Source organism: Chelon labrosus (genome assembly GCF_963514085.1).
Source record: "Chelon labrosus genome assembly, chromosome: 18".
Classification (NCBI taxonomy): Eukaryota; Metazoa; Chordata; class Actinopteri; order Mugiliformes; family Mugilidae; genus Chelon; species Chelon labrosus.
The window spans coordinates 13793157-13819498 of NC_140351.1; the positions used below are offsets into that span (position 1 = coordinate 13793157).

The following is a 26342-nucleotide window of genomic DNA, read 5'->3' on the forward strand; positions in this document are numbered from 1 at the left end:
ACACTTTTGTAAAATGTTTTATTTATTTGTGGCACTCTACATGAGTATAGTAAACAATCCTACAACAGGTCTTTTTATTCTATTTCCATTCTACCTGTGTGGCTATGCTAAAAACAGTGACATATTTGGGAAAAGAATAACAAAACAAGTTGTATGCTCTCCCTTTCTTTCATTTAGTTATTTATTTTTTAATAATTCCCTTGTTTGCTCCTAATCTTTCCCTTGATTCCTCCATCTTCTGGTTCCTTCCGTCCCCTCTCAGTGTTCATGCCCTGCGTTGGTCTCGTATCCCAGAGTGTCTCCGAGGTGCTGGTGGGCGTAGAAGGCCCGGGCCATCTCGTTGATGTGGTTGTAGGCGCCGATGGACCTGAAGTATTCGACGTAGTTCCAGAAGTCAGAGGTGGAGTAGGGCCAGTAGGGAACAGCTGGTGGTTCTTCATAAGGCGCTAAAGAGACACGCGGCAGGATATGAAACAGCTTTAAGGATAAATCAGCTCGGATTTCAACACTTGTTTTGCAATTTACCCTAGTGTTTGGTCTAAAGTTTACAGTTACAAAGTTTACAGTAAAAATCTTTTCCTGGAGGTTAGATAAGACTTCAACGTTCACCGCTGTTGTGGAACGGAGAACAAGAGGCCCTGAATGTCGTTACAGTCAACAGGGACAGGGCGTGAACCTGTAGATAATGTAGGTGAAAATCCTAGAGCCGGGAGCGAGGGGCGGGGTACACCCTGGACAGGTCTGGGGTAATATTAGTATCCAAGTTTCAAGTTTGTTGTAGGACCATGTTTGAATCCAAATGTAGGACTGGCATCTACAGTAGGTTGTTTACTACTCGTTTGGCTTTAAACAAAAAAGCAGGTGCCACTAATTCATTTGCATATGAGCTACAGGTTATTGACAATTATTAGACGTTACATTTATTGTGATTTACAATGTTTTCTATAGCAGATTTATGAGAAATTATAGAAAAGGTTTGTTTCAATTTTCAATTTTTGGCTATCACTCATGTACAGAATATGTGAAGCATGTGTTCGTTGCAAAGTATGAAGGTGTCCAAGAAAAGATTTATTCATAATAAACAGTACCTCCTTCTGGGATGACTCTGGCCTCTGTGAGGTGGAGAGATGGGGGTGGGGGAGAGAGAGGAAAAAGAAGTTAACATTCCCAAACATTCCACAGTTTCCCGCGCACAAAGACGGGATTCAGGTCTGGAAAACTGAAAACCGGGCTTCCTCCCAGAGGGAAGCTGGGATACCTGCTCCCTCCTCAAATATTATTGCTGACAGTTTGCACACACGCACACACATATATAAAAATGGTCCGAACCAGAAGGAATTCATCAGGGTAAGTCGGACAGAGTCGTCTTTGTACGCAAAACAAAATGCTCTACATAGATGCACATCATGTGATTCACAACTATTCTGAAAAGCATTTTGCTCATGTATCTGACTTTGTCACAAAATTTTATCCCTATAACAATTTCACTGCAAAGATATACTATAAATACAGCAACTAGACTACAGCTTATTATTATTATTATTCAGAGATTATAAAACTCACCACTGAGATGACAGGCAAAGAGGCAGAGGAGAAAACTGAGCAACACCAGTGGCTTCATCTTGACGTCCTAAATCAACAAAAACACCATCACGCTTTCGTTTTCTAGTCTTTGCAGAAAAAAATACAAATCTGCCATTAAATAATAACTAATAAATCAACAAACTGTTCATATTTTCCAGAGAACGAAATCTAATTCTGCAGATGTTTACCTGTACAATGTTTGTGAAGCCGTGCAGAGAGACGCTGCTGCTCAACGGATGGTCGCCTGCGGTGTGAGGGGCTCAGCCGAGGAAGAGCCAGCCGACCTCCAACACAAACACACGCACGGACCAAGCCTCGCCCAGATTACACTGTACCGGATTTACCCAGCCCTCCTTGATATCTCCAGCTGGTGTGAAATGCTGTCCCAACATTGCTCGAAGCAAACGGTCTGAATGATCTTCGTGTGTCAATCCGGACCTTGGAACAACAACACTTCAGAGGCAGCTGGACGGGACAGAGGGCACCAAAAGATCTGATAATCAACTTGGAGTGAGACGTCCAATCAATAATAACCTGAAATCAATTCGGAAGGCGAGCAGGCAGCCAGTTTGAAGAAAGCAGCATCAGTGGAATACAGATTTTTGGATGTGTTTATAAATGAATGCCAGAGAGCAATGAATAATCTGGTAGTCTTATAACAGACTGGTTATGAGTGGTGAAAGACACTTTTTGTTGAAAAGAACAGATCTAATCCTTTAAATATTTCTGTGTTGACAAATTCAGGATTGAACCATTGATTTAACATGTTTGTGATCAATTTTTGAGGTATTTGTAGGACATCAAGCTTCTTTATAACTTGTTTCTTTAAATGTTGTCCGATAAAAGACAAAATCAAAATATATTCAGACCAGCTTTAATGGAAGATGTACTGAGCAGCTGATACATAATTAAAATATGAACTTCTTTATATCTTTATAATGGAAATCAAAGTGGTTAAGTTGCAATAATTACAATATTGTTTACAACAAATTGCGATCAAGTGCATTTGTTTACATTCCTTTCAGTGGAAAGTGTATTACAAAAGAGACACTAGAATAATTCTTTATGGTCTATTAAAATATAAAATATTACGCAGCAGTAGTGTGATACAGATTAAACTATACTGGATCTAACGAGTAGGTGATATATAAAGACTTCAGTCGGCAGAGGCAGAGAGAAAGTCTCCTCCAGTCCCTAGTCATCCTTGCAGCCCGTCTGATCTGTGGCCTTCATCCTGAAGAGGTCGATCCCTTCGTTGATCAGCACCTCTTTGGCGTAATACACCGTCTCTGCGGGCAGGAAGCGTGAGCGTCCGAGGATCCAGGCGTAGTCGATGTGGAAGATGCGGAGGATGTCCGTGCAGGAGTACACGACGGCCACGCTGGTGTAGTCAGTGGTCAGGACCCAGTATGGACTGTAAGGAGTGACTAGGAGCAGAGAAAAGGGTCGTTACATTTTCTAAATCAACATTTCTATTGATTTATATATATATAAAAAAAGCATGCAACAATATATTACAAATCCTAACAAATGGACACACGTGCAAAATGGAATAAGGAATAAAATAATGTAATTTTTACAATATATTGAGTAAAAAGTGTAACATTCATCTTGAGTGATCCCCTGATCATATTAAAAGAAATCATTCAATCATCATCGTATGTTTTAAGTTTATTTAACAAAAAGCGGTGCCTATATGTAAAAATAAGACTTTTGTGACCAGCTATCACAAGAAAACTGTTGTGATTTAGTTTCTGTGCATATTTGCTCTTTAGTTACCAAAACCAAGCAACACTTGAAATTGCACCATCAAATTAAACAAAATTCTTAGATAAATAAATTCAAGTATCATCTGCATAGAGACTGATGATCTAAGAGCCTACGGCCAAGATAGTGGCTGTGTGAAGTTGTACCACAGCGCTTTAAGCTAAATGCTAAAGTCAAAGCATGCTAACAGGCTCACAAGCAGTTATGGAGGCTAGCTGGACATCAAATAAACTATGGGACAGAGGATTGACAGTTCGATCCCCGGCCACATGCTTAAGTGTCGGCAAGACGCTGAACCCAGACTGTGTGGGTAGATATGTTAATGTGACCTAAATAAATACCAGCCATTTACCATTAAGTGTTGAACACTTACATTTTTATCTCATGATGGCGCTGGACAAAATAATTAAGTGCCTCCCAAACTCTGCATGATTCAACCTCCTGGGAGCATCTACCAAATTTCATGACAATTCCTCCAACAGTTGTTGACATATTTCAGTCCCGACTGCCAGCCCCATCCATTTCAAAAAACAAAACATCAACCCAAGATGTCTGACGTGACCCATGAGACATGAACCTGGTCAGCCATCTCAAGTGATGTAACTGCTTAGGACAGAAACATCTACTGAGATCCAGCAGCAGGACGAGAATAAACACTGATGCAAGGCTCTCGCTGACAGACAGACTCATTGTCCACGACAATTACAGATGAACTGATGCTACTGTGCTCACATTACTGTCACTCTAAAGGTATGTGCACATTTAATGAGTTCAGATGAGCTCAGCAGAGATGGGAAGCTCTGCTGGATGTGAAGCGGAATGTGACTTTTCTGGATTGTGGTTGGATTGCATAATCATTTTGATGATACAATGGTAGGCGTTAAACTCTTGACTCCTTATGGAAATAAAAAACAAAACAAAGAGTACTTACAATATGAGAAGCTGACTCCAAGTTGTGCTGGCTCTCGTGGGTCTGTAACCACAGCTGTCCCTTCTGCTACCCTCACCTTGTCTTTACTGAGACACATAAAGACAATGAATTGGAATCACTTCCATAAAGTAAGTAGACAAAACCCAAAGATGGTGAATTCACAGAACCCTTGTTACATTCGTAATTCTCATTTCCCCTCCGTACTCCTATGCTGTTGGCTACTCTGCTGCTACGTCTTGTTTCCTCTTGAGCTTGCTGACATAAAACACATCGCTACTCGTGTGCCGCAGGAATAGAAATCAGATTTAAAACTCTGTTTTACTCCAAAATACAGAGACGTTTTCCTGCAGCTGATTAGCGTCATCAGCATTGTGTGAACTCGTGGCAAGGACTTACATGTAACCGACGTCCATTTATGTTTAGTCCGGCTTTCAACAGATGTTTTTACCATTACTTCTGAATTATTGCTGTAAAACATGTGAGTACATCTTCCATCACTCTAACTATAACTTGCTGCCGATATTCAAGTTGCTTTTTCCTTTGGCTAGCTGTTTCCCTTTGTTTCCAGTGTTTGTGCCAAGCTAAGCTAATGGGTCGCTGCATCCGGGTTCATATCTACCATGCAGATAAGATAGTGGTATCGCTATTCTAAGAAAAACTGAAGCTGTAGTGAAAAGCTACACGACCTGCTTTAGAGTTGAAAGCAGTATGACACTTAACAGCAAGTGAAGTCAAAAATCGATCAGTACTCACTAGAACTGAGAGTTCAGCACTCGGATGGTTCCATCTTTCCTGATGGAGTAGTTCGCCTCGATGCACTTTCCTCTCTCGAAGGAAGCAGGGAGCTTCTCAATCTCATACCACCTACCCAGGTACTGTGAACGCAGACATGCCAGTTAGTGCACCGAAGCTCACCGTGTGCTGTGTGTGCATCTTATATTGTTATATATTTTATATCGTGTTACCTGCTCGAGTTTGAAGCTGGGCTGCACCTTCGGAACGGGACAGGGACCCCAGTGATAGGTCTGAGCTGAGATGAGAGGGAGCAGCAGGAGGAGAAGGTAGACGGCAGACATGTTTCCTTTAGGAGACAAGAGATGAGCTCAGACGTCAAAGGTGAATATAATATAAGCGACGTCTGTAGCTGCTCCTGATCCCTACTCCAGGCTACATTAGCTGCTAATAGTCAGCTTTGGGTTGCATTCTGGGTAATGTAGGTGCTAGGTTTTTATTAAGGGAGTAACATCAGACAGAGATCTGTAGCTGCTCCTGACCTCCACTCACAGTCAGCTGCTCAGGGTCAACGTTTGGGTTGTATTGTGGGTAATGTAGGCGCCAAGTTTTTATCATCAGCCAACCAAATGTCGCAAAGTTAAACTCTTACTTGTGTCAGAAATTCATAAAATATAAAATTAGCTTTAAATAGAGAAGTAAACAGTTGAATAAATGATTCAAATGTATTTAAATATAAAGAAAAGTATCATGGCAAATTACTGTTAATAATGATACTGTGTGTTGTTGTTACACCTGAATGCAGAGTGTTTGTTAGCACGCAATGTTGACGCCCTTCTAAAGGGTTTAACCTTACAGGTAAATGCACACAAAGCTCTATAGAACTTTTGCATACCTGAAATTGTTTGCATTTCAGCTGTTATTGTTCACAGTACAGTTGTATAATGGTTGACTTGGAGTTTAAGATTTAGTGAAATAAGATAGCAGAGAAAGTATCTCCATCTCTGCTCAGGTCGTGATTTTTTTCTTTTGTCTCTTTACACAACATCACATGCTGCCACACCTGTTCTTCTGGTTTCACATATCAGCTTCACGCAGGACACTCTTGCCTCTTATTAACAGCACCATAACAATAATAAAAATGTTATATTTAACAGTTTCTAAATGGATTTTAGACAAATGTTGGAGAAAGGCCTGTGAAATTAAATAAAATGAGCAAATACTCATACTCATCATACTTAAAACAATGAGGATTCAACTTAAAGGAAAAACAATTCTGGTATACTGCAGAAAATAAAACAAGTTTAGAGCATATTAATTATTATAGTTCAAAGTGCACTTTAATTCCCGTGATTAAATGTGTCTTACCTGAGCGATGTGAAGGTGTCTTTGCAGGTCCGAGGCTCATACAAACTGTCTGGGCGTCTCGAGCTCTCCAGACAAACACTGGCTGGCGTTCACGTTACGTCACTCGGACGGCACGAGGCAGCTCGTTAGCTAATTGCCATCATGCGCAAATTCTCGCGTAGTGAAAATGCAGACAGTCTTTATTTTCATTCATTCAGTTCCCACTATGTCCACACTGCTCTCAGTTCCTTAAGTGCATTCATTGTTATGATTTAATTGGATTTTTATTTATTTATTTATTTTTATTATTTAAGATAATTAACATAATCAGCACGTCTTTTTAAAAACTACACATTCCTACTGTAGATTTATATAAAATAAAAATATATTATATAATTTATATTATATATCATTCATAAAAGGGCTATTACTAATTACTAGTTATATTGTTATATGCTGTATTACATTGTCAGTTGTATAGAAACAGGAAGTGTTCTGTTGCCATCAGGTTGCCATGGTTCCACCAAGTTGCATTCTGGGTTGCAACTTGAACTTCGTGTTTTTCAGCCTAAATCTTTGTATATGTTGGAGAGTTGCGTCCAAAATGTAAACCGAAATAATTCTTACCAGTTTATAAATGCTAAGAATCATTGATTTTATTAATAACTATCGGTGTATTACCTTTATACCGTTAAAATCTTTAAAGTCGTATGATTCTTAAGCAAGTTCTGAAGTGTTCGTGGTAAGGTCTAACAATTTTTTCCTTTTGTGAATTACATGCGTTTCCGTTACAAAAGTATGTGTTTATAACAACTTCTGAATTTACAAAAATGTAAATTTGAAAGTAACTTAGGAGTCATAAGTTATGACATAATTTCCCCTTTCGTTTCACCGCTGTGCAATTCTTCAATGAACCACGGGGTGGCGCCAAAGCAAATAAAATAATAAATTATTATTCATTCTATCTTGATCAGATACAATCAAATAAGTCAAATAATCTTCATGTTATCTCAGTAAACACTTAGAAATAATCTGCAATCTGCATATGTGGTTACTACCAACTATAACCTCACATGGTGACAGGAAAACCTTCTAAAAATAGTTTTTAAAATGCAAAATTAATACATTTAAGCACAGTATAGTGACTGTTACTGAATAAAATCTCACTTAATTATTGAAGATGGTCGCTTTTTTTTTCTTTTTTCGTTTTGTTTTGTGGTTTAAAACTGAAATCCAACTTTTTTGTTGACAAGCTGTTCCTGTCAATTTACTTTATTGACCTGTGATAAATACAAAAAAAAAAAAAACATTAACATCTCAGAAAAAGATTTAATGTGTTCCTGGAATACTTGAGCCCAGAGGGTGTCAATAATTTGTTTTCCCAATTTAATTTAATTCAAAACATATTTCCAAGCGATGCAAATATAACATTTGTGTCTTGATTAGTAAAAGCGGGAATAACTTGTCATAAATGGCTTTGATTTTGGTGCATTACTCTTCCCAGATGTTCCCAAACACAGAGACCAAACAGACACGAGAATCTAATAAAGATTATTTATTTCCAGTGTTTGTTGAGGGGGGGAGGTGTTGCACCCATGTCTTGCTCAACACAGGCGAGACGTTCACTCTTCAGCAAACGGCTGTCTCATGCAATTTTCAAAGACGAATCTGTCGTAAAATTTTCTCCCAGTTTTTAAGCGCCCATGCGTTTTTTTTGTTGTTTTTTTTTTTTTTACTGCACTTTAAAAACACAGAAGATGGGGGATAAAATAACTGAAACATAAACGCTGACATAAATCTGAATGAGTTTAACTAAAAACAGGAAAATATCTGGAATGCCTGTGAGGTTGTTCTCAAATTCACAGCTGTCTATAAAAACAGTTTTCTTAAAAAAAAAAAATAAAAAAAAAAGAGAAAAAGAAAAGAGGCACTTTTTTTCTTCACACATATGTAAAAACTTACTTTTTGGACTATAACTTGACAAAACAATTTGGAAATAAAAACTACTGTACCAAGCATTACATACTATAGTATCAGCATTTCATTACTTTTTCAGTCCTTGTTTGATAAAACTCTAATAATCCTCAGTCAGTCCTTCAAGCTAATATCTGGCTGTTGTGAGTGTGCTGTGAAAAAAAGAAACTTCCCACAGCACCCAGCTCAGAAAGCAGCCCTCAGTTACTCCACGTACTTCAAGTACAAGCAAAAAAAAAACAAAACACATACATATTGTTTTGAAAAAGACAGTATTGTCACAAGCAACTAGTGTTAGTCCAAAAAGAGTTATACATTCTTCATACTTCTTCTAAGAGGAAGAACTGAACCTAGAGAAGTGCTTCCTCTTGCATTCTTCAGTAATACTCAAGTTGACCGTTTCATGTCCTACTGACAGTAAAGTCACATTCTTGCATGAGTAGTGCTGCAGGAGACAGTCTGTGTTTTTGTTTTTCCAGTATGGCAGCGGAATAACACACATTAAACATCTCTTCAGCATTATTCCAGGAACAATCATGAAAGCTTATACACAGTATGTACAGTAGATACATAAAGTATACTTTGTAGAAAAAATATTGTGCGGTAGCTAAAATACACACATTCACTCTGGTTTTTCCTCTCTCACATACACACACACCAGACAAAACCGCTCCGGTCGTTTCACAGATACTGGTAGAAGCGTGAGCGGACGACTTGCGCTCCAGAGAGTTTGTGTGGGTGAGCGTCTGCCCCGATGGAGGCTTTGTTTTTGCTCTGAAGCCCGCTGCCGTTCACTCCTGCGAGCGGCTGAGCGGTCGGAGAGGCTGGAGAGGGCGGAGGTCTTTCAGGAGCGACCTCCTGGGCTTCTGGGTGGTCGTCCTCCGGGACGGCTTTGGGCGCAACCTCGCCGCTGGACTCGGAGCCCTTGCACCGCTCTCTGGCGATCCAGTCCCGGATGGAGAAGTCCTGAGAGGAGCACCGTGGCTTGAGGCGGTCTAGAGCGGATAGGTCAGCCGTCTGGTCCACCCCGCCCTGCTCCCTCCAGTCGTTGATGACCGCCAGCTCTGCAAAGTCTCTCTGCCCGCCCATGGTGTGCCTCCGCCGGATGTTCTTCTTCTTCCCCCGAGCGTCAGGAGTTCGGCTCTTCTGGGTGAACATGTCGTCAGCAGATGTTCGTAGCCTGAACTTCAGCCGCTCTGTGATCTTCAGGTGCCAGGCTGGCTCGGCACGCTCCGACTCGCTGCGAGAAGACGAGCTGAGGCTGCTCGTTGACCGGCCTTTCTTCATCACCTCCAGGACTCGAGACAGCCGGGTGGAAGACTCCGTCCTGCCTTCACCGCGCTCCCCGCTCCCAGCAACGCCCTCCACTGATGACTCGCTGTCTGTTTTCTGTCTCAGCGACCACCTTCTCGAGAGGGTGTCACACTCGATCATCCTGTGCGACGGGAAGAGACGGCGTGCTTCCAGTTTCGGTGTGGTGCCGCCCTCAGCTGCGCCGCCACCTCTCGGCTCGGTCTTTCCCTGACTCTGCTCGGGGCAGGGCGTGGACTGGCTGCTGCCGCCTCCCGGAGCGAAAACCGGGAAGTCGCTCTCGCTGTCCGTCTCCATGGGTCGTCCCTCGCTAATGAGCTCGCTGCGTTCGTCATCTGCCTCCTCGCCACCCTGCAGCTCCGGGCTGAGCGCGCTGGACTCTGCTCCGGTCAAGAACGTGATGGAGGAGGTGGTGGAGTAGTCGGAGGTGATGGAGCTCACCTCTGCGCCAGCCGACGCCCCTGCTCCAGCTCCAACCGCCAGTCCGACGCACGCAGGTAGATCGGCTCCGACCGTCCACTTTTTCGGTCTTGATCGTGGCACCGACGCTCCAGAGCTCATGGTGCCGAGGTCTGAGGTGTTTTCATCCAGCTGTGACGGAGGATCCGATAAAGATGATTTCCCCTGAGGACCTGTTTGGAAGATGTTAGGAGAGCTGGAGATGTTAGGGGACGGGGAGGGTGAAGGTGAGGGGTGTCTGGGTGGAGTCTTCTCCTTCAGGAAGAAAGAGTTTCTGTGCTCTCTCTTAGATTTAGGATTGAGCTCCACAGTCCTCCCGTTCTCTTTCCTCTCTTCTGCCCGTGCTTGCTGCTTTGCGTTGGGTTTGGCGTTGGGGCTAGTCGGGCTCTGCGTCTCAGTCTGGAGGCCGTGGTGGTTCGCCTTCTGCCCGGGGATTTCCTTCTTGAGGAACACAGAGTCCAGATCGTCGTCTGAGCTGCTAGGCTGCGGTTTCTCCTTTGACTTCTTTCTTTTGCGACTGGCTGCAGCAAAGATGGAGGACACCAGGAGCTCTCGGCTGCACTGGTCCTTCCCTGAGCCCCAGGAACCCTGCAGAGGAGACGGATACCAACATGAGGACTACTATCGCAGAGAAACGCAAAGCGGACACACATGAATCCTTCACCCCTGCCTGGAAACTTAAATTCTGTACTCCACCTGCTCCCGTGAAGCAACACAAACCAGAGAAGTGGACAGAAAGAGGAACATTAGCAGCGTCACAAACAGGGAGCACGTTATTGTTTCCATGCCGGCCTTAAAGCAGAAGCAGGAAAAACAGCAGCGCAGCGTGAAGCCTGAACTCTGCCATGACCGGCGTTAAAGCTGAAGAGAAGCAGCCGGGCGGCAGCAGTGCAATGATGAAAAATATCTGCGCACTCATGAGCTTCTCGGCCACAAGTGTTAAGCCTCTTTGTGTCACTAGACACGGCTTCTAGGAAAGATTCCTTTAACGGGGATCTTTTGCTTTGTCTGGTCAGGATGAACGTTTATGGCTCAGTTCCACCACTTTACAAGCATGTTTTCCTCTTTCCTACAAATAGATTTGAGATTTCTGCCTCCTCACCAACACTAGGGATCTGGGCAGAGTATAAATTGCGGCGGTCACAGCACTGCCTCGCTGCAAACACCATTTCTTGCACAGAAAATAGTTCCAATGCCAATGTTTTTCGGTTATTTCGAGCCAAATTCTGTTTTCTACTTTTGGATGTTTCTCAGTTTCTAACCAGCTGTATTTGACACACTGGACTGGCTTCATAATCATAATCTTCATAATCTCCAGTGCTGTGAGTACCTTAAATTAAAGTCTATTCCAATGTCTGGGATGGATGCAGAAAAGAGGAACATCTCAAAAATGAAGCAATCACAACCATCTGCGATGCTCGATACCGCTCGTGATTCGGGTCATACAACCCTCGCGGTCTCGTCCTACCTCCTGTCACCCTACATTATCAGACTCCTGAGACGCTGGACGACACACACTCACCTTTGATTTAGCTGAGTCACTAGTCGGCGAATCTGTGGGCGAAAGAGAAAAGAGGACACGTTAGGCGATTTCGCAGCACGGGCGGTACATGAAAGGAAGAGGGGGAGGTGCAACGTAGGGGAATGAATCGGAAAGACAAAAAAGAGGAGAGGACAATGTTGATGAGAAGAAAGCACGACTAAGACTGATGAGAGGCGAGCACACACATGAGCAGACGACAGGCCATGCCGCACACAGGGACAGACGAGCTCTAGGTTACACTCAGGGCCACGTCTACAAGGCGCGTGATGTTCTTTCCCCGACTCGGACGCACGCCCGAGTTTCCGTCTGTGATTCTGAGTGCAACTTCAGCGATGAGCACGTTTTAAACAGCAGCATAACGGACGATGCATCATGCAACACGAAGGGTGGCGAATGGGTTTTGGTGTGAGACGATTTAACTTGAGTCCTTTTTGTGTTTGTGACCTTTTACACAAATCTGCATGTTGATATCTTATGAAAAACATTTTGAGCCTCGTCAGATCAGTCGACCGATTAAAAAAAAAAAAATTTAGGTTAAGATGTGGACCAAATGTCTCGGCTCGGCTTAGGATTTCACTCAGTGACTATGTTTACATGGACAACATTTATTCAACCTGAATGAAATCATTCTGATCACTACTTACATATTAAATAAATGTGTTTGTCAAATAAGTTCCACTCTTATGGGGCATGCAAAGTGTCTGTGAAGGCTCTCAGTCATCCAGCGTCCACTGGTTCTCCCTCTGGAGCCTCAGGTCTGCTAGAAATATAACATCAGTTGGAGCTAATATTTTCCTGTTGGACAGATTATCAAATGTTTACACCACCCCCCCCCTTCAATCTGACGGAGCTCGTTCTGATGGTGGTGGTCACATGAGGCGGTTTTATTCTAATTATTAGTAAAGTACTAATGTCCATGTAAACAAAAACCTCCGACTGTTAGAGAAAGTATCAGAAAACCTTTTATAATTTAGGAAATATTAGTCTTTTATGTTTTACTGATGAAGCGGAGTGAGGTGACATGAGCTGCCATGACAACAGTGACATGGTGACGACAGACGACCAGGAAAAAAACAAAAAAAACATAAGACTGAAATCAAGGTGACAGGGGGGTCACAGAGGGGCTAGCTATATGAAGAGAGTGGACACTACATGATGTAGAGAGAGTGTCAGCAAGGAAAGCCTATAATCAGTCCTCACCTGCTCTGTAATCACATCCTCTAACTAAAATTTGTGTGACGTAGCCCATAGCCAAGCCCCCCTATACACCCCTTTAAAAATACAGATGATGGCACAATATGCGGGTGCACACTGACCGGAGACGTAGAAACCATACCATGCTATCTCTCCCGTTGGCAAGCTTGCGAGACAGTGAGGAGAGACAGCGGAGAGCCTTTCAGACAGTAGCACCGGCCTGCGTTAGGTATACTGCGACAGAACCACAACACCGGACACTGTACAGTACCGTGTAGCCGCTTCGCTTCCCCTTTTTCAAACGTTAACGCGTTTGTCTTTTCTCTTTGGCATTTCTTGCGCTTAAAAGAGCTGCGGGTTCCTGCAGACTAGGCAGCTACACTGGGGGCAACAATCGTCCTTCTTCCTACAGTTCCAGCTGTCCATCACGGACATTATAGAGTCCATCAGTGACATCATGGTGTGATAGACTCCGCCCACTTGGCCTGTGTCAAGATCAGTATGTGTGAATGCTGGGAAAGCCTTTAGGACACCCGACAGAGCCTCACTAGAGACAGAGGAATCAGAGGTCGCCTTTCACTGTAAAAACATCTCTTTCTGACGTGGGAAAGAACATGCCTTATTAGTGCAACAGTATGCAGGGTAAAGGAGGGAGGAGTTTGACCGAAAGGGGGTATTAAGGGGCAACAGGATGATTATAGTTAACTGGTTAAAAGCAAATACCGAGGAGGGGGAGTAGATCTCTTAAAGCAAATGAAGAAGCGAGACAATTGGTTGCATCGTTTCAGGGATGCAAACAAATTGCCCACTCAAACCCACACAGGCATTTGGACTCATGGTTAGCCATAGACATTTCTATCTAATGGCAACAGCAAAAGAAGCAAAGGGGGGAGAAGCTTGGTCCAGGGAAGAAGCAGCGTTATCATCAACATTTGTCGCTAGTTTAAAAAACACACAACCGGGGGCGCTCTTTGACCACAGTGCTCCGCAGTGAAAGGGCAGAGAAAGGTAAACCCACCACAGAGTCGGTCTGCCAAAGGCAGGACGTTACCTGATACTTCACCCTGCGACGTGCCCGTCCGGCCGATGTTGGTGAGCAGGTGGTCGATGTTGGGGACAGGCTGGGACTCCACGGCACTCTCCTCCTGGGACACAGTCTGAAAGGAGCAGATTAGGGATCAGATACAGATAGACGCTCTTCAGTGTCTATAAGAATAAAGTATTTTAAATAGAATTTAACGGCAGTGATGCCTGTACCCACCACTGGATCTCCATTTCCAACTTCGGTGAAAAACCAGTCATACTTGAAGAAAGAAATATAAACATTAGAATTTTAAGTTTTTTGTTTTATATGTTGTGAATCTGTGGCGTTTGAAAGATGGGGCGCTCACATTTTGAATGAGGGTCTCCACTATCTTGTACTGGTCCGGCATGTGCGTCACCATGTGGGTCATGTTGTCCTCGGTGGTCCGCACCAGAGTGGGGCCGAACACGATGGCCAGGTTCCTTGGCTCCATCTAAAACAAAGGAAAAGTGATTGCGCGTCAGTAATCCTCCGTGACGGTTGAGCGAGATTTTTTAAAAAACAAAATTGGTCACGTTGAGTTTAATACCTTATTTTTCTCTGAGTTTTCAGCCACAGTCTTTAGATGAGCTGAGAGGAACTTGAGGGTCTCGTAATGATGATCCGGTAACTCGTGAAGCTGTAAGAAAACAACAATTAAATCACTTTTTGCTGCATTTAACACAAAACTTAATGAGTTTCCGTCACTCCAATACACATAAACATATAAATAAATAAATAATAGAATACAGAACTATCATAACTCACCAGCCTCTTAATCACTTTCAGTCTTTCCACTGGGTCTTCTATTCTGTTGGCATCTATAAAGTCTGCGTACCTATCTGCAGGAGGAAATAAAATAAGTTACCAAACCTCTATTTTGTTTTATTTTTCAGGCTGCAGTTCTCATTCTTGACCACTAGATGGCAGAAGCAGCTCACCATTGGTGAACAACGGCTCAGGAAGTTTCCGAAAGAAGGACTTCAGCAAGCTGCTGATCACATTGAGGTCCCGCCATTTCTGTAAAAGAAAATCATTATGTTTTCTTTTGCTTTCACTACTGCACACCATCAGCTGCTGGTTCGTCCAGAAATACCAGCTCACCCTGCTGCCACTCAAATATCTAATTTTAAAGGCGAGCGTGCAACAATGTCACGTGCAGCTCTTTTTCATGCGGCAACAACAAGAACGTGACTTTGTGTCACGAGGCGCCAAGGAGAGTTTAATTAAAGCAGCAGCCGATCAATAACGGGGCACTCACATCGTCCTGGATATCGATGTCGTTCATGCCCTTGTTGTTGAGCTCCTCCTGCATGTTGGAGATGGCGGCGTTGTTTCCAGGCACTCTGTAGATGCCCGTGTACTCCAGTCCTCTCTCCTCCACCAGCTTACAACAAACCTCCACGATCAGGGGCACAAACTGGAAGACGAGGGAAATATTTAAAAAGCACATTTAAGGATACGAATCCAGAGAAATGCTGTATGCATAACATAAATAAAATCAGCAGGAACCTTGTTGGTCTGTGCAGGAGGACAGTCGTCCAGTCTCACTCCAAACGTGACTCCAGGGGACGGCTTCTTCTCGAAAGGCTTCCTCATGAGTCCCGGGATGCCCTTCCGCCATGTTCCTTTATCCTTCGGAGGGCTGGTGTCATCTGCACACAGATTTTATAATACACATCACTCTCATTCTGATTTTATACGGTATATTTAAAGATATCATGGGATATAAGAGACACTAAACTCTCGTCCTACCTTTGTGCATGCTCTTCTTCTCCTGCTCTGGTTTGGGTGAATGTGGACTCGTGGCTTTGGCCTCTCCTTTGCCTCCCAGCAGCGTCTGTCTGATGCTTAGCGACTGCCGTGAAGGTCTGGGCGACGGCTCTGTCTTACTTCCAGTCGGGCTGCGTGAAACATGAACAAATCAGACTTAGCTGCTTCTGATCCCCCCGCCCTGGACCCACCTACCTACCCTCTCCCCTCGGCCCATACCTCATCAAGGTGTTGTACTCCTTGATCTTCCTGCTGATGAGGTCATGGCTGGTGAAGGCCGCGTTCTGGTAGAAAAAAACAAAAAAACAAAGGGCAGAGCAGAACGGACGTGAGACACAATAGATTTAAGTTTAAGGCCCTGCAGGCCTTCTCTATATAACCTGCTGCTATCAGGTGACACAGGTAAGACCATAGGAATGTCACAGTATGGACAGCGTGGTCATGTCCTCAAAAGAGAGGAAAGACTGGCTTAAATTACAAATGGGGGGGGAGAGCCACACCTATTTTAACGCAGCACAGGAAGCATATATAAAGAAATATCAAGGTCTACCTGTGCAAAAACAAACAATGTGCCTCGCTATAGAGCAGGTGTATATTATTATTTGAACTGCCTCTTAATTTTTAATAAAGTACAACTGCCTCAACAGTCAATATTCATGATTCGTACCTCCTCATCCAGGTTGCTGTTCTCCTGTATGACTCTGATCCAGGCCAGCATGTCCTCTCTGTCCTCAGCCTGGAACAGGTACTCACAGTCCGACGTGGTCAGCCTCAGCACGTTCTTCCGCTTCGTGTCGCTGTAGGAGATGTCGATCAGACAGGCCTTGATGCTGATCGGCACGGGCTCGTCCACTGCCTGGCAGTTGGCGTGAGCCTGCCCCTCCTTTTTGTCTTTATACAGACAGAGGTAGTGGCCCCTCAGCACGGCGTACATCTGTTTCCACGGCCTCATACCCCCTCCGCCGCGCTGCACCAACACGAATAAGAGGGGAGTTTAAAAAACTGAAACTGTCTTTTCGGCGAGGACTCTATTGTTGGAATCATAACACACAATCATTGCCTTGAGGGCAGACCCGTCACTGTTTATACAACAAGTCATAAAGTAGGTCAAGTAATGATTTTACTTGTGTGTGCTCGTAGTTTATGAAGCAACAGTGCACACCTTTCCCTTATCCGTGTGAAGCTGCTTGAAATGCAGCAAACCCTCCTTGGTGGCGTCGCAGAAGATGTCCGACGAAGAATCTCTCCTGGACCCTGAATCTTCTGAGGACCTGTCCACGGCCTGAGGAGGAGCAGAAAATAAAGCGGAAGAAAACTTTAAAAACAGAGGAGCTTTGTGGATCATTGCTCTCAGACAAAAGTTGAGCAGAAAAATTCAAACTCCTCCACGTTTTCAATCAATTATTTGCCAAAAAAGCCTGACGCGTCTCGCTTTTACAGCTGTTCCATTTACATAATATATTCAAATCACACAGGATAGAACTTTTATCTTCGGGGTGTGAGCTCAAGAGCTGATAGACCGTGTAGCAGGAAGTGCAGATAAACCCGCCATCTGCCAGGTAAGAGCAGCTGAGTTCATGTTTGGTTGAAACAACTCACCTTCCTAAGAGTTTTCAGACCAGGAATCAAGGACCTCCTAAAGGGAAGAGGAAAACAAAAGTCACGACAGAGAAAGAACTGAATGTGTGATGAGATGCGTCCAAGTGAGAGAGGATTAAGAATGAGAAATGTACCCGTTTAACAGTCCAAAGTCCATTTTACTGGCTTTGAATTGTCAAGGAAACATAATCTGTGAGAAGTCTGTATCGCCCGTGGTAAAATAAACCTGTTTTTGTTCTGTTTCTACCTCCAAAGTCATTGTGAGGCTTATAATCTGCTATTTTTCATATATGTAAATATACTGTAGGTAGGAAAGGTCATTGAGATACATGTCAAGTTTCACATGTGCCATGACCTAATTATTTTGTACTTTGTGTGGATGGTGCCAGTAAAACTCACCCTCTGCTCTCCTCCCGGTAGTTATCGAGCCCTTCATCGTACGACTTGGACCGCTCGGTTTTCGTACCAGAATCTGACTCAATAATTGTGAGACGGAGAGAATCTATTAAAAGAGGGTCAAACAATTATTTGACACTGTCCAAGAAAGCTGCACTGTTAAGATTTCATCAGCTTGACCGGGGCTTTGACGTGAAAAAGGAAAAAAAACCTTAACAAAATCAAACCTTGGTCGTGTGACAGCTGGCGTCGAATGAGAGGGGATGGCGAGGGGGGGCTGGGCGGGATGGTGGTGATGACGGGCGTTCCAGATATCACGGCGGAGGCAGGGATGAGTGTGCTGTCCTGGTCAGTGCTGGGACTGGACGGTTCATCTGAAGACAGAAATGTGGGAGTTAGCCAAGGAAATGTTTCTATCTCCTTTCAGCTTTAATCTGACTCATAAGAGCAAAAATGGGAGAAACTGAGCTTAGTATTAGTTTAGGCATCTGGCTGCTGTTTCCTTTGTAACCCAAGTCCACCCCAACTCCTCCTCATATGTGGTTTTGGTCTTAATCCATGTAATTTCTGTGTCACTGATACCTGCTTAGTTTGCTGATGCTCTCCTGGGCTTGGGCTTTCCATGTAGGGACATACAAGGACAGGGAAACGATCCCTACAACCAAATATAATTCACTGCAAATGCAAATAAGTTCCTTGACTAAAGTGATCCTGACATGACTATAATTAGTTTGTCTCCTCTCCACCGCTACTGTGAGCAGGTGATAAAGTAAGAGTAATCCAGGCTGGGAAAACATCACTAAGAAAGCTTTACACAGGTTTATTTAGTATAAGCTTGCTATTTATAAGGTATGTGGATGACAAAGGAATAATCTTCATCATAAAAACCTTTTAAACGCTGTTAAATAATACTTTGACCTTCATATCATAACTTTCCTTATTACGTGTCTACAAGGTTAGGGTTAGGGAGGGGATGCTGACTTCCTGCTTGGAGCATGAATGAATGAATCTTCTGTTGTACAGCGTACTTAAACACTTAAAGTAGATTCCCACTCTTAACAACCAATTTTATGGGTACTGACCGGAAATGTCTCCCTTGAAAAAATAATTATAATTAAATGAGAGTAGGAGCAGGTTTCTATTATGCTGTAAATGCAAGCATCAAATTCACCTCAATAAAGGTTTCACACAAGGCAGTATAATTGCGCGATAAGCACAAGATGAAAGCAAAGCGATGCAGACAGAGACGCGGTCATCCAGCAGTGACGCACACACCTTTGCCTCTTAACTACACATATACAGTGCAGTCGGCCAACGTTACATCACCACAGACAAGACTGGGTCATAATGTCTGATATGCAGTATCGGCGAGATGGCAAGCCCTAAAACCAAACTAGGAGGCACTGAACAAACACTTCCATAGATGAATCATATCAGCAAACGTGTGGTGATGCAGAGCGCCAGGCGAGACTGGACGGCATAACAAACTCTTTGTGAAGAGCAAAGGCAAAATTACTTAGCAGATTTTTTGTCTCGTGATGCCAGGCAGAGAAAATAATATGAATTCATCTTATAAAATGTCACTGTTGTTTAACTGTTATAAAAAAAAAAAAAGTGCAGAAACAAATTGTTAAAAGCTAAAAAAGATCTAAAAGATTAAATTCCTCCGGTTGCCAAAGTACTGATGCACATCTTCTACGTTCAATGGCACGACTTAATACGAAACATCTGACGTGTTTGTTGGTTTGCTACAGATGATGGCTGTGAAGTCTCTCTCCGCTCAAACCTCAAAAACATCTCCCATGACACTGCAAACCTCATTTCTGCCAAGGCAGCCAGATGCCCATTTCATTTAATCACTTGTTTATATACCTCTAATTCTGTTTCTGGGAAGACGGTGGCAGCCAGTGAGGTTTGACACGCACAGTTACAATTTATTTTCTAAGCGATGTCAGGTTTAGACATAAAGATTGATTTAGCTTAAAACCAAAAAGTGCTGCCAAATCAATCTTTACAGGAATGCAAAGGCCAGGGGATGGTTAGCTTAGCATAACGACTGGAAACAGAGTTAAACAACAATCCTGGATCTGTCCGAAGATAATGCCGTTTTAAAAACCGTGGACCATGTGGATTTCTTTCAGTGATTTTTTATCAACTTTTCCATCTGGTTGTTATTGTTTTAATGACTTTACAAACTTTACAAAATAAACAACATTTAACCTTTTAATTAGCCACAGTATCTTTGGATGTGCTTGTAGGTGGAATTTGGTCTTTACAAACAGCCTGGTTCAGTCCATTCTTTATGCTAAGCTAAGCTAAGCTAAGCTAAGCTAAGCTACAGGTCGTAGCTCACACTTGGACATTTTATCAGAGAATTTTAGTAGTTTTCTCATCAAAATCTCAGCAAAAAGGGCAAATGACGCATATTTTAAACAAAATCAAGAATATCAACCATCATACATAAAGACCGTGAAAAAGGACAGATTGTTTTAAAGATGTCTCTTCACCCTTTGAAAAAATACAAATCGCTGGTGTTAAGAAACACTTGGGATCTTAATCTAATCTAGATCTTAGAGCAATGCTCTAAAAAGCAAATGCTTGTTTGTAGGGAGACGAGTGATGATGTAAGAGGATGTGATTAACCCCAGACAAGAGCTGATCTTATTGGGTGATAATGAGTCTTGGCATCTTGTTCATGAGGTTGTTGAAGGAGAATCCATCCGCTACTAAACAAAACTCAACCTGTTATCTTTGGAGACGCTTGTACAGTAGGTGGATTTTGTTCTCTGGAAACAGCCTGGTGGTACCCAGGTCAGCGCAGTCTTTATGCTATGCTAAGCTAAGCTAAGCTAACTACAGGCTGCGGTTTAGTTAACTGACAAAGAATAACGGATAGTTTTACTGTTTTCCCATGACGCTTACAAAAATAGTTTAAAGCTCTGAGATCATAATCGAATCTCGATCTAAATCCAGTGAACTAAAAAGTGAGCGCTTGTTTGTCTGGCGAGAAGTGATGATGGAGGAGGATATGATTAACCTCCAGCATGATCTGCTCTCACTCGATGATAATGAGTCACCACTGAAGACACAACTAAGGAACCAAGGTCGAGTCCAAGCTTGTCAGCCGCTGAAGCTGGCAGAAATGTGAACAGACAGAAGACGCATCAACACCACAACATGCGAATACAGCGATCAGTTCAACTCAGCCGTGTTACGAAAGCAGCTTGTGATGGAGGACGCGGCAAAGGAAGAATCATCGCAAACAAGAGAGGACGTGACATGTTGCATGTACCGTAGCAGCACTGGCTATGCTCTGTTCCTAGCACACAATGTTTGGCAGGCAGCTAATGCACAGCAGTTGTTCCACTTATTGTTTGGAGCAGTACTATGAAATCTAACTGAAGCAGATTGCTGCAGGAATGCTCTTATTTCTCCGTTATGTCACACTCCATTAGGACGACGTTCTTGGGTTTCTCTCTCTCTGTGCAGCACGGGAGGAAACATGAGACGTTTCGGGCAGTGTGAGTTTGTGTGTACCCAGTGAAAGATGATTTGAGTACGTCATGTTTGCCTGCAGTCCAGTGTTGTCACATAATCACACACCTGACATCAAAATGCCGCCGGGAAACCGTTTCTTTTAGCATGTAAATACCTACACAACATGTGAGTGGAACTTCAGTAATGGAAACTATCTATTGAAATAAAAATATGACATTGTAAACATGTAATGACATTAGAGGCTTTACATTCTTGTGTGATGATACATATGATGTCATCCAGTCACAACTGATTTCCTTGTACATGGCAAAGTGGGGCAACAATAGACAAGCTTCCACTTGATTTTCAATGCATTCTTGTGATTAAACGCATCAGCTACTGAAGCTGTCTCAGTTGGGTTTTTTTTTGTGATCGTTTTCCACGGAAAGAGGAAACATAACACATAATAAGGAAGATATTTAACGTACGGCAACAGTCTTACACCACGTCAACTCAACAGTACAATCCATGCATGAACTGCAGATGATGTACCTGCTTCTTTACAAGTTGCAAATAAAGTATTTACACATTATCTCCGTTGCAACTGCAGTGGAGGTCCTATGATGACATTTTCAAAATAGAAATACCATCTATCACTTCTTAAATGTCAGTTTCCATACACACCTTTTGACCGTGACAAGTGTGTGTTTTGTTTAACAATCTCTGTTAACGTTTCAAGATTTATTTTTGTCTTAGCGCCAGCAGTTAGGCAAGGGCTTTCCCCACATAAAAATACATGCAGTATTTCCTGATTTCCATCAGGAAGTGTCAGTTCAAGTAATAAGTAAACAACCACTATTAGATTCTAGTTGAGGATTTTAATGCCAACTTTTGGATTCTTGATTCTACAAACAAATTTTGGTCTGATCCTGTGTGAGAACGTTTGTATAAGAGCAATATTTACACTTCAAATTGAGGTGTGAATTTGGTAGTTTTTCACAGGATTACCACATTATTGATGCTATAGAAACAAGAAGAAACAGGAGTGCAGTCTTACCTATGAAGGGGATTGAATCCAGGGAGTCATCCAGGTTACTGGAGCCAGACTTTTGTCGTGTGTCTCCCAGCCTTCTTAGATGCATCTCTCTGCAGCTCTCATTAGACATCCAACACATGGCTCCATCTGCAGAGCCTGCCTTTACCAACGGTGGCGATTTATGAGTCACTCCTCTCTGGTTGTCGTTAACAGCTAGTACGTAGGACGGAGGGCGAACGTGAGAGTGAGAGTTTTTGTCCCTTCTTAGGACAACGACTGTCGCATCAGGTCCTTCTACACCTTCTGCAACGCCGCCATTAGTCCGTACAAGTGCGCCGGTGGAACTAGAGGTTTCTTTCACCTTTGGTTTTTGGGACACGGCTCCATTAGTGGCGGGGGAACTGGAGGAAGAGGCGACGCTTTGTAGCTGTCTCTGTGTGGGCAGTTTAGAGGAGGGACCTGAGCAAGAGGAGGATCTGGCTGCCAATCCGGCCTCTGACCTGCTCTCCATTTTCAGACTGTCAGCCCTGGCCCTGATCTGCAGGTGTGGCGGCGAGGGGTAGCCTAGGTGGTTTCCCATGTTAGCTCTTTGGTCTTTAAGAGGGTCTGTGGTTTTAGTAGGGGATAAGGCAGGTGAGGGGTCTAAGATGGCGTTTTTGACGGGGAGACGTGAGGGCCTCATTAACAAACCATGTGTACTTGATGGTAGTGAAGAATCTGTTGTACCTTTAGTAAACACAGGAGCAGCTAAAGGTGAGTTCGATAATAAACTTCCTCGCCCTTCTTCCTCTGGTCCAGTGAGACTCCTGTTCTGATGAGGTAAAGCTCTCAGGCCGGCTCCCTGCCTGCTAGCTCTAGCTTCCTCTCCCCGGCACAGCAGCACCCTGTCCTCCAACCCTGCCTTGTCTCCAGAAACAACCCCTCCCAGGTCTACAGGCTGCTGGCCCAGATAGTCACAAGACCGCGCCCGAGGTTTGGGGACTCCTGTTGGGGTGGAAAAAGGCAGAGCATCTTGGGACACGCTGCGTGGCCAGTGCCTAGTTGGTATCGTCCTTTCTGCTCCACTTCCTAGCCTCTCCTGGGAGGCGCTGCGTAATGGAGCTGCCACTGCAGTACTCTGACTACCGGCATCCACCCCACGGTCATTGGATGCGCTCCTTCGTTTGACCTGGGAGCCTAGTCCCCCTCTTTGACTGGTACAAGAAGCAGGTGGAGTGCGTTGCTGCGTGTAGGCAGAACTGGAATTGGTAGCTGCACGCAAGCTGTCCAAACGCTCCTGGATGGTTCGGCAGCCGTATGTGTGCAGCCTCTTGGCGTCAATATAGTCCTTATAGGTGGTGTAGTTTCTCCAGTCAATGTTCTGGTGTGGAGAGGTGGAGGGGGCGGTGGGAGAGGGTGAGTAGTGGTTGGCGCTTGGTGAAACGGCAGTGGAGAACGTGTCTGGTGAGGCAGCAGTGAGAGGGGCCCGTACAGGTGGAGTTAAGGTGTCGGGATAGACTGTAGGTCTAGAAGTTGATGAAGGGGAGTAGACTGGGGTTTCTGTGGGGCGGGAAGAGGGGTACTGTAACTGTGCACCCCCGGGTACTGAGGGAATAAGGGGTCTGGGTCTAGCTGAGCCGGAATCTGCTGAAGGGCCGCCGTACCGGTTTTCCTCTGTCCTGTGGCTGGGTCCGGCCCGAGCCACCCGGGACCCTTTGTCAACTGGATCAGGAGTCATGGCAACTGTCCTCACGTTCTCGCTACAGACACACGCCACCGTCTGAGACTTTGACGTCTGCTGGGGGGGAGGAGACGGGGGAACGGGGATCTCCACCCGATAGCTCTTCTCCGTAGGCCCCCCTCGTCTTCCTGGTCCCTGCGCCGCCCCTCTGGACGTCTCGCCAACAGAGCCAGGCTCTGATGACTGGGCCATGCCCGCAGCTTTAACTTCTATCCGTGGGTAGCATATGGGAGGGGGCTCTGGGATGTTCCGGGCATTTCCGCTGTACGCCTCATTTCCTTTGAGGTATGCATCCTGGGAATACGCCTGCAAGAGATTACGGGACATATCACTGCGGTTGCAGAGGGGTTTAAGCGCTAAAGTAGATCATGTTAAAGCCAGAGAGGGCACATCTAACCTGGGTCAAGATAAATTCAACTTTCCTAAAAGGCACTCACGGAGCAGAGGGAACTGCTGTAAACCTTTCATGCACAAACAGCCAAGAATGCAAAGAGTGTTTGATTAGGATTTACCACTGTTAGCTCATTTCTTTGTGATGAATTTATTGCCACATCTCAACTTCACGTTTCTAAAATGACCACAGTTTTAAAACGGGGCAAGACTGGTAATCTGTGAGTCTCATTTATTGACAAAAGTCTGTGTGTGAGCTGATGAGATTATCAGCAACACAGACACCGCTACCACATTCCCTCAGCCAACCCTAAATGACAGATGTACCGCTGGATTCAGCCTTTCCGTAACAATAAACCAACAGCCTTATAAAAATAGTGCTCGAGTAATATTAAACCAAGCTTTAAACCAAGCACTGTTAACAGTTCCTTGGTCTTTTCCTAAGAGGCAGCAAACAACCATGGCACATACTGAATGCCATTGAAAAGCAACAGATGTGGATAAGTGGGTTAAGAGAATGCCAGAGAAAGAAGGAGAAAGAGAATCAACAATAAACCCGTGGAGAAAAGAGCGAGGATTAAGCTGGCAGGCGCCTACCCACCTTAGGTACCGGAGAGTGAGCCCTGAGGCATGCGGAGAGGGTGAACGGGGGTCTCCTCTTTCTGCTGCTGCCAGCTAACGTTACTTCTGTCAGCATGGCTCCACAACTCTACTGTCACTGTAGCAACTAACTCCCCGATCCAAACACTTTTCTAGTTACAATCCTATTCGCTCTCCACGGACGGCTTCAGAAGAAAACTCCCGTCTGCGATTCAAACAAGATATACTTCCACATCCTTTCAGCGCGCTTGAGAAAATGAAAGGGAGTGAGTTGTGGCGCTGGACTTTAATCAATAGCACTCTACCTGCGGTGTCAGGTTACAGCTGCATTAGCAGCAGCGGCGGCGCAAGGGTTCCTCCCTCTGGATAAGTCACAGTTAAATGCAAGCGCATTTCCTTATGATGGAAAGTACGGAGAGAAATGTTTGAGGTCTGCTGACAGCTGACTCAAGCTGTTTGTTTTTCCATCTACCTGCTATTCAGGAAAAGAAAAAAACTTACCCACGTACGCTAATAATAATACTCCACACAAATAATAATATGCCACAGAACACAAAGGGAAATATGTTTGTTGTTTTAGGTTTGCCTACATGTGCAAAGCTCTAAACGTGGTGTTACAAGAGATGTGAATGACCAGGAAAGTTAGTATGATTTCCCTCCTTACCAGAGCAGTGATATCCCTGGAAAACTGCAGTCCACAGGTTAGATAAGGGCAAGCAGAGATAGGAAAAAAGGGGAATAAAGAGAAGTAAACAGGTGAGCATTAAGAGGAAAGAGGCCACAGATGGAGGTGAGACAACTTCTCTGACTTCAGCAAACGCTAAAAATACATCTCACTGTGGGAACGCTGGACAAAGGTATCTCAGTCAGAGTCGAAGTGAAAAAAATAATAAAGCGTAAGCTCCAGCAATGTTGCGGCGTGTTTGTTTTTGTTTCCTCCCAGAATTTCTTCCTCTTACCCTCGTCCACTTCTTCCAAAAGCGTATTCTGCTGGCTTTCTTCCTCTGTCAACATACTTTGCATTTCTTTCCTTTGCTCTGTCACCCTCACCTGCTCACTGTGGTACCTCCCCTTCCACCCTCTGGCTTCATTTTACTCGGGGACTGTAGTGTGCTCCCTCCACACTCTTTCCTCATCTCTGTCATCTGTCAGATGCTTCTGCGCTATCATACGTTCTCTTTAGGGTGAGCATAACTTCACGCCTGCTTGATCTGCCGCACTGGCTTCCTTCCCTGTAAACAGTTTGCTGAGAGGAGTCAGCTGACTGCAGCGGCGCTCCCTCCGGCCGTGAGTGGATCCCAAAACAACACAACACACTTAACAACAGACACATTTTCTGGTACTTGTTGTTATGCATATGCCTTCGTTGATCTTATCAAACTAATACTGATGTAATTATTATTAATTATTATTAGAATATGAGTCTAGTACGCCACTGGATAGCCC

The 26342-nt window shown here is 44.1% G+C and overlaps 3 protein-coding genes across 6 annotated transcripts in view; all 3 read right to left on the reverse strand.

The window, feature by feature from the left end:
• Window positions 1-9: 9 nt before the first annotated feature.
• Window positions 10-1621, reverse strand: otos (otospiralin; the record flags this gene model as incomplete). Its single annotated transcript, XM_084565964.1, has 3 exons — window positions 10-446; window positions 1089-1112; window positions 1564-1621. 3 exons carry the CDS (start codon window positions 1619-1621, stop codon window positions 259-261), a joined length of 270 nt encoding a protein of 89 aa, XP_084422090.1. The 3' UTR covers window positions 10-258.
• An 836-nt stretch (window positions 1622-2457) lies between these two features.
• Window positions 2458-6463, reverse strand: apodb (apolipoprotein Db). Its single transcript, XM_084566202.1, has 5 exons — window positions 6383-6463; window positions 5248-5363; window positions 5036-5157; window positions 4283-4368; window positions 2458-3011 (listed from the first exon to the last, which is right to left on the reverse strand). Exons 1-5 carry the CDS (start codon window positions 6420-6422, stop codon window positions 2779-2781), a joined length of 597 nt encoding a protein of 198 aa, XP_084422328.1. The 5' UTR covers window positions 6423-6463; the 3' UTR covers window positions 2458-2778.
• A 1438-nt stretch (window positions 6464-7901) lies between these two features.
• arhgap21a (Rho GTPase activating protein 21a) overlaps window positions 7902-26342 on the reverse strand; it is a gene marked incomplete at its 5' end in the record, with an annotated part of 77268 nt that continues 58827 nt past the window's right edge. For 2 of the 4 annotated variants that reach the window (XM_084565613.1, XM_084565611.1), the window contains 18 exons: window positions 7902-10693; window positions 11628-11659; window positions 13894-13999; window positions 14104-14145; window positions 14234-14359; window positions 14456-14545; window positions 14674-14747; window positions 14847-14925; window positions 15167-15325; window positions 15418-15560; window positions 15661-15809; window positions 15898-15962; window positions 16346-16645; window positions 16841-16960; window positions 17278-17314; window positions 17677-17779; window positions 17901-18047; window positions 22208-24212. In XM_084565613.1, the coding sequence (XP_084421739.1) occupies window positions 9017-10693; window positions 11628-11659; window positions 13894-13999; window positions 14104-14145; window positions 14234-14359; window positions 14456-14545; window positions 14674-14747; window positions 14847-14925; window positions 15167-15325; window positions 15418-15560; window positions 15661-15809; window positions 15898-15962; window positions 16346-16645; window positions 16841-16960; window positions 17278-17314; window positions 17677-17779; window positions 17901-18047; window positions 22208-24212 (5454 nt within the window). In that variant the 3' untranslated portion in view covers window positions 7902-9016. Of the gene's footprint in view, window positions 10694-11627; window positions 11660-13893; window positions 14000-14103; window positions 14146-14233; window positions 14360-14455; window positions 14546-14673; window positions 14748-14846; window positions 14926-15166; window positions 15326-15417; window positions 15561-15660; window positions 15810-15897; window positions 15963-16345; window positions 16646-16840; window positions 16961-17277; window positions 17315-17676; window positions 17780-17900; window positions 18048-22207; window positions 24213-24897; window positions 25860-26342 lie in introns of those variants that run through there. The other 2 variants (XM_084565614.1, XM_084565612.1) reach the window with 2 other exon arrangements.

What these genes read in the sequence shown, in the direction of transcription:
- apodb (XM_084566202.1), bottom strand. Translation starts at nt 6,422, where the DNA reads ATGAGCCTCGGACCTGCAAAGACACCTTCACATCGCTCAG. An exon ending in GACACCTTCACATCGCTCAG is followed by an intron (nt 5,364 to 6,382) that starts GTAAGACACATT and finishes TGTCTCCTAAAG; the next exon opens with GAAACATGTCTGCCGTCTAC. An exon ending in GTGCTGAACTCTCAGTTCTA is followed by an intron (nt 4,369 to 5,035) that starts GTGAGTACTGAT and finishes TATGTGTCTCAG; the next exon opens with TAAAGACAAGGTGAGGGTAG.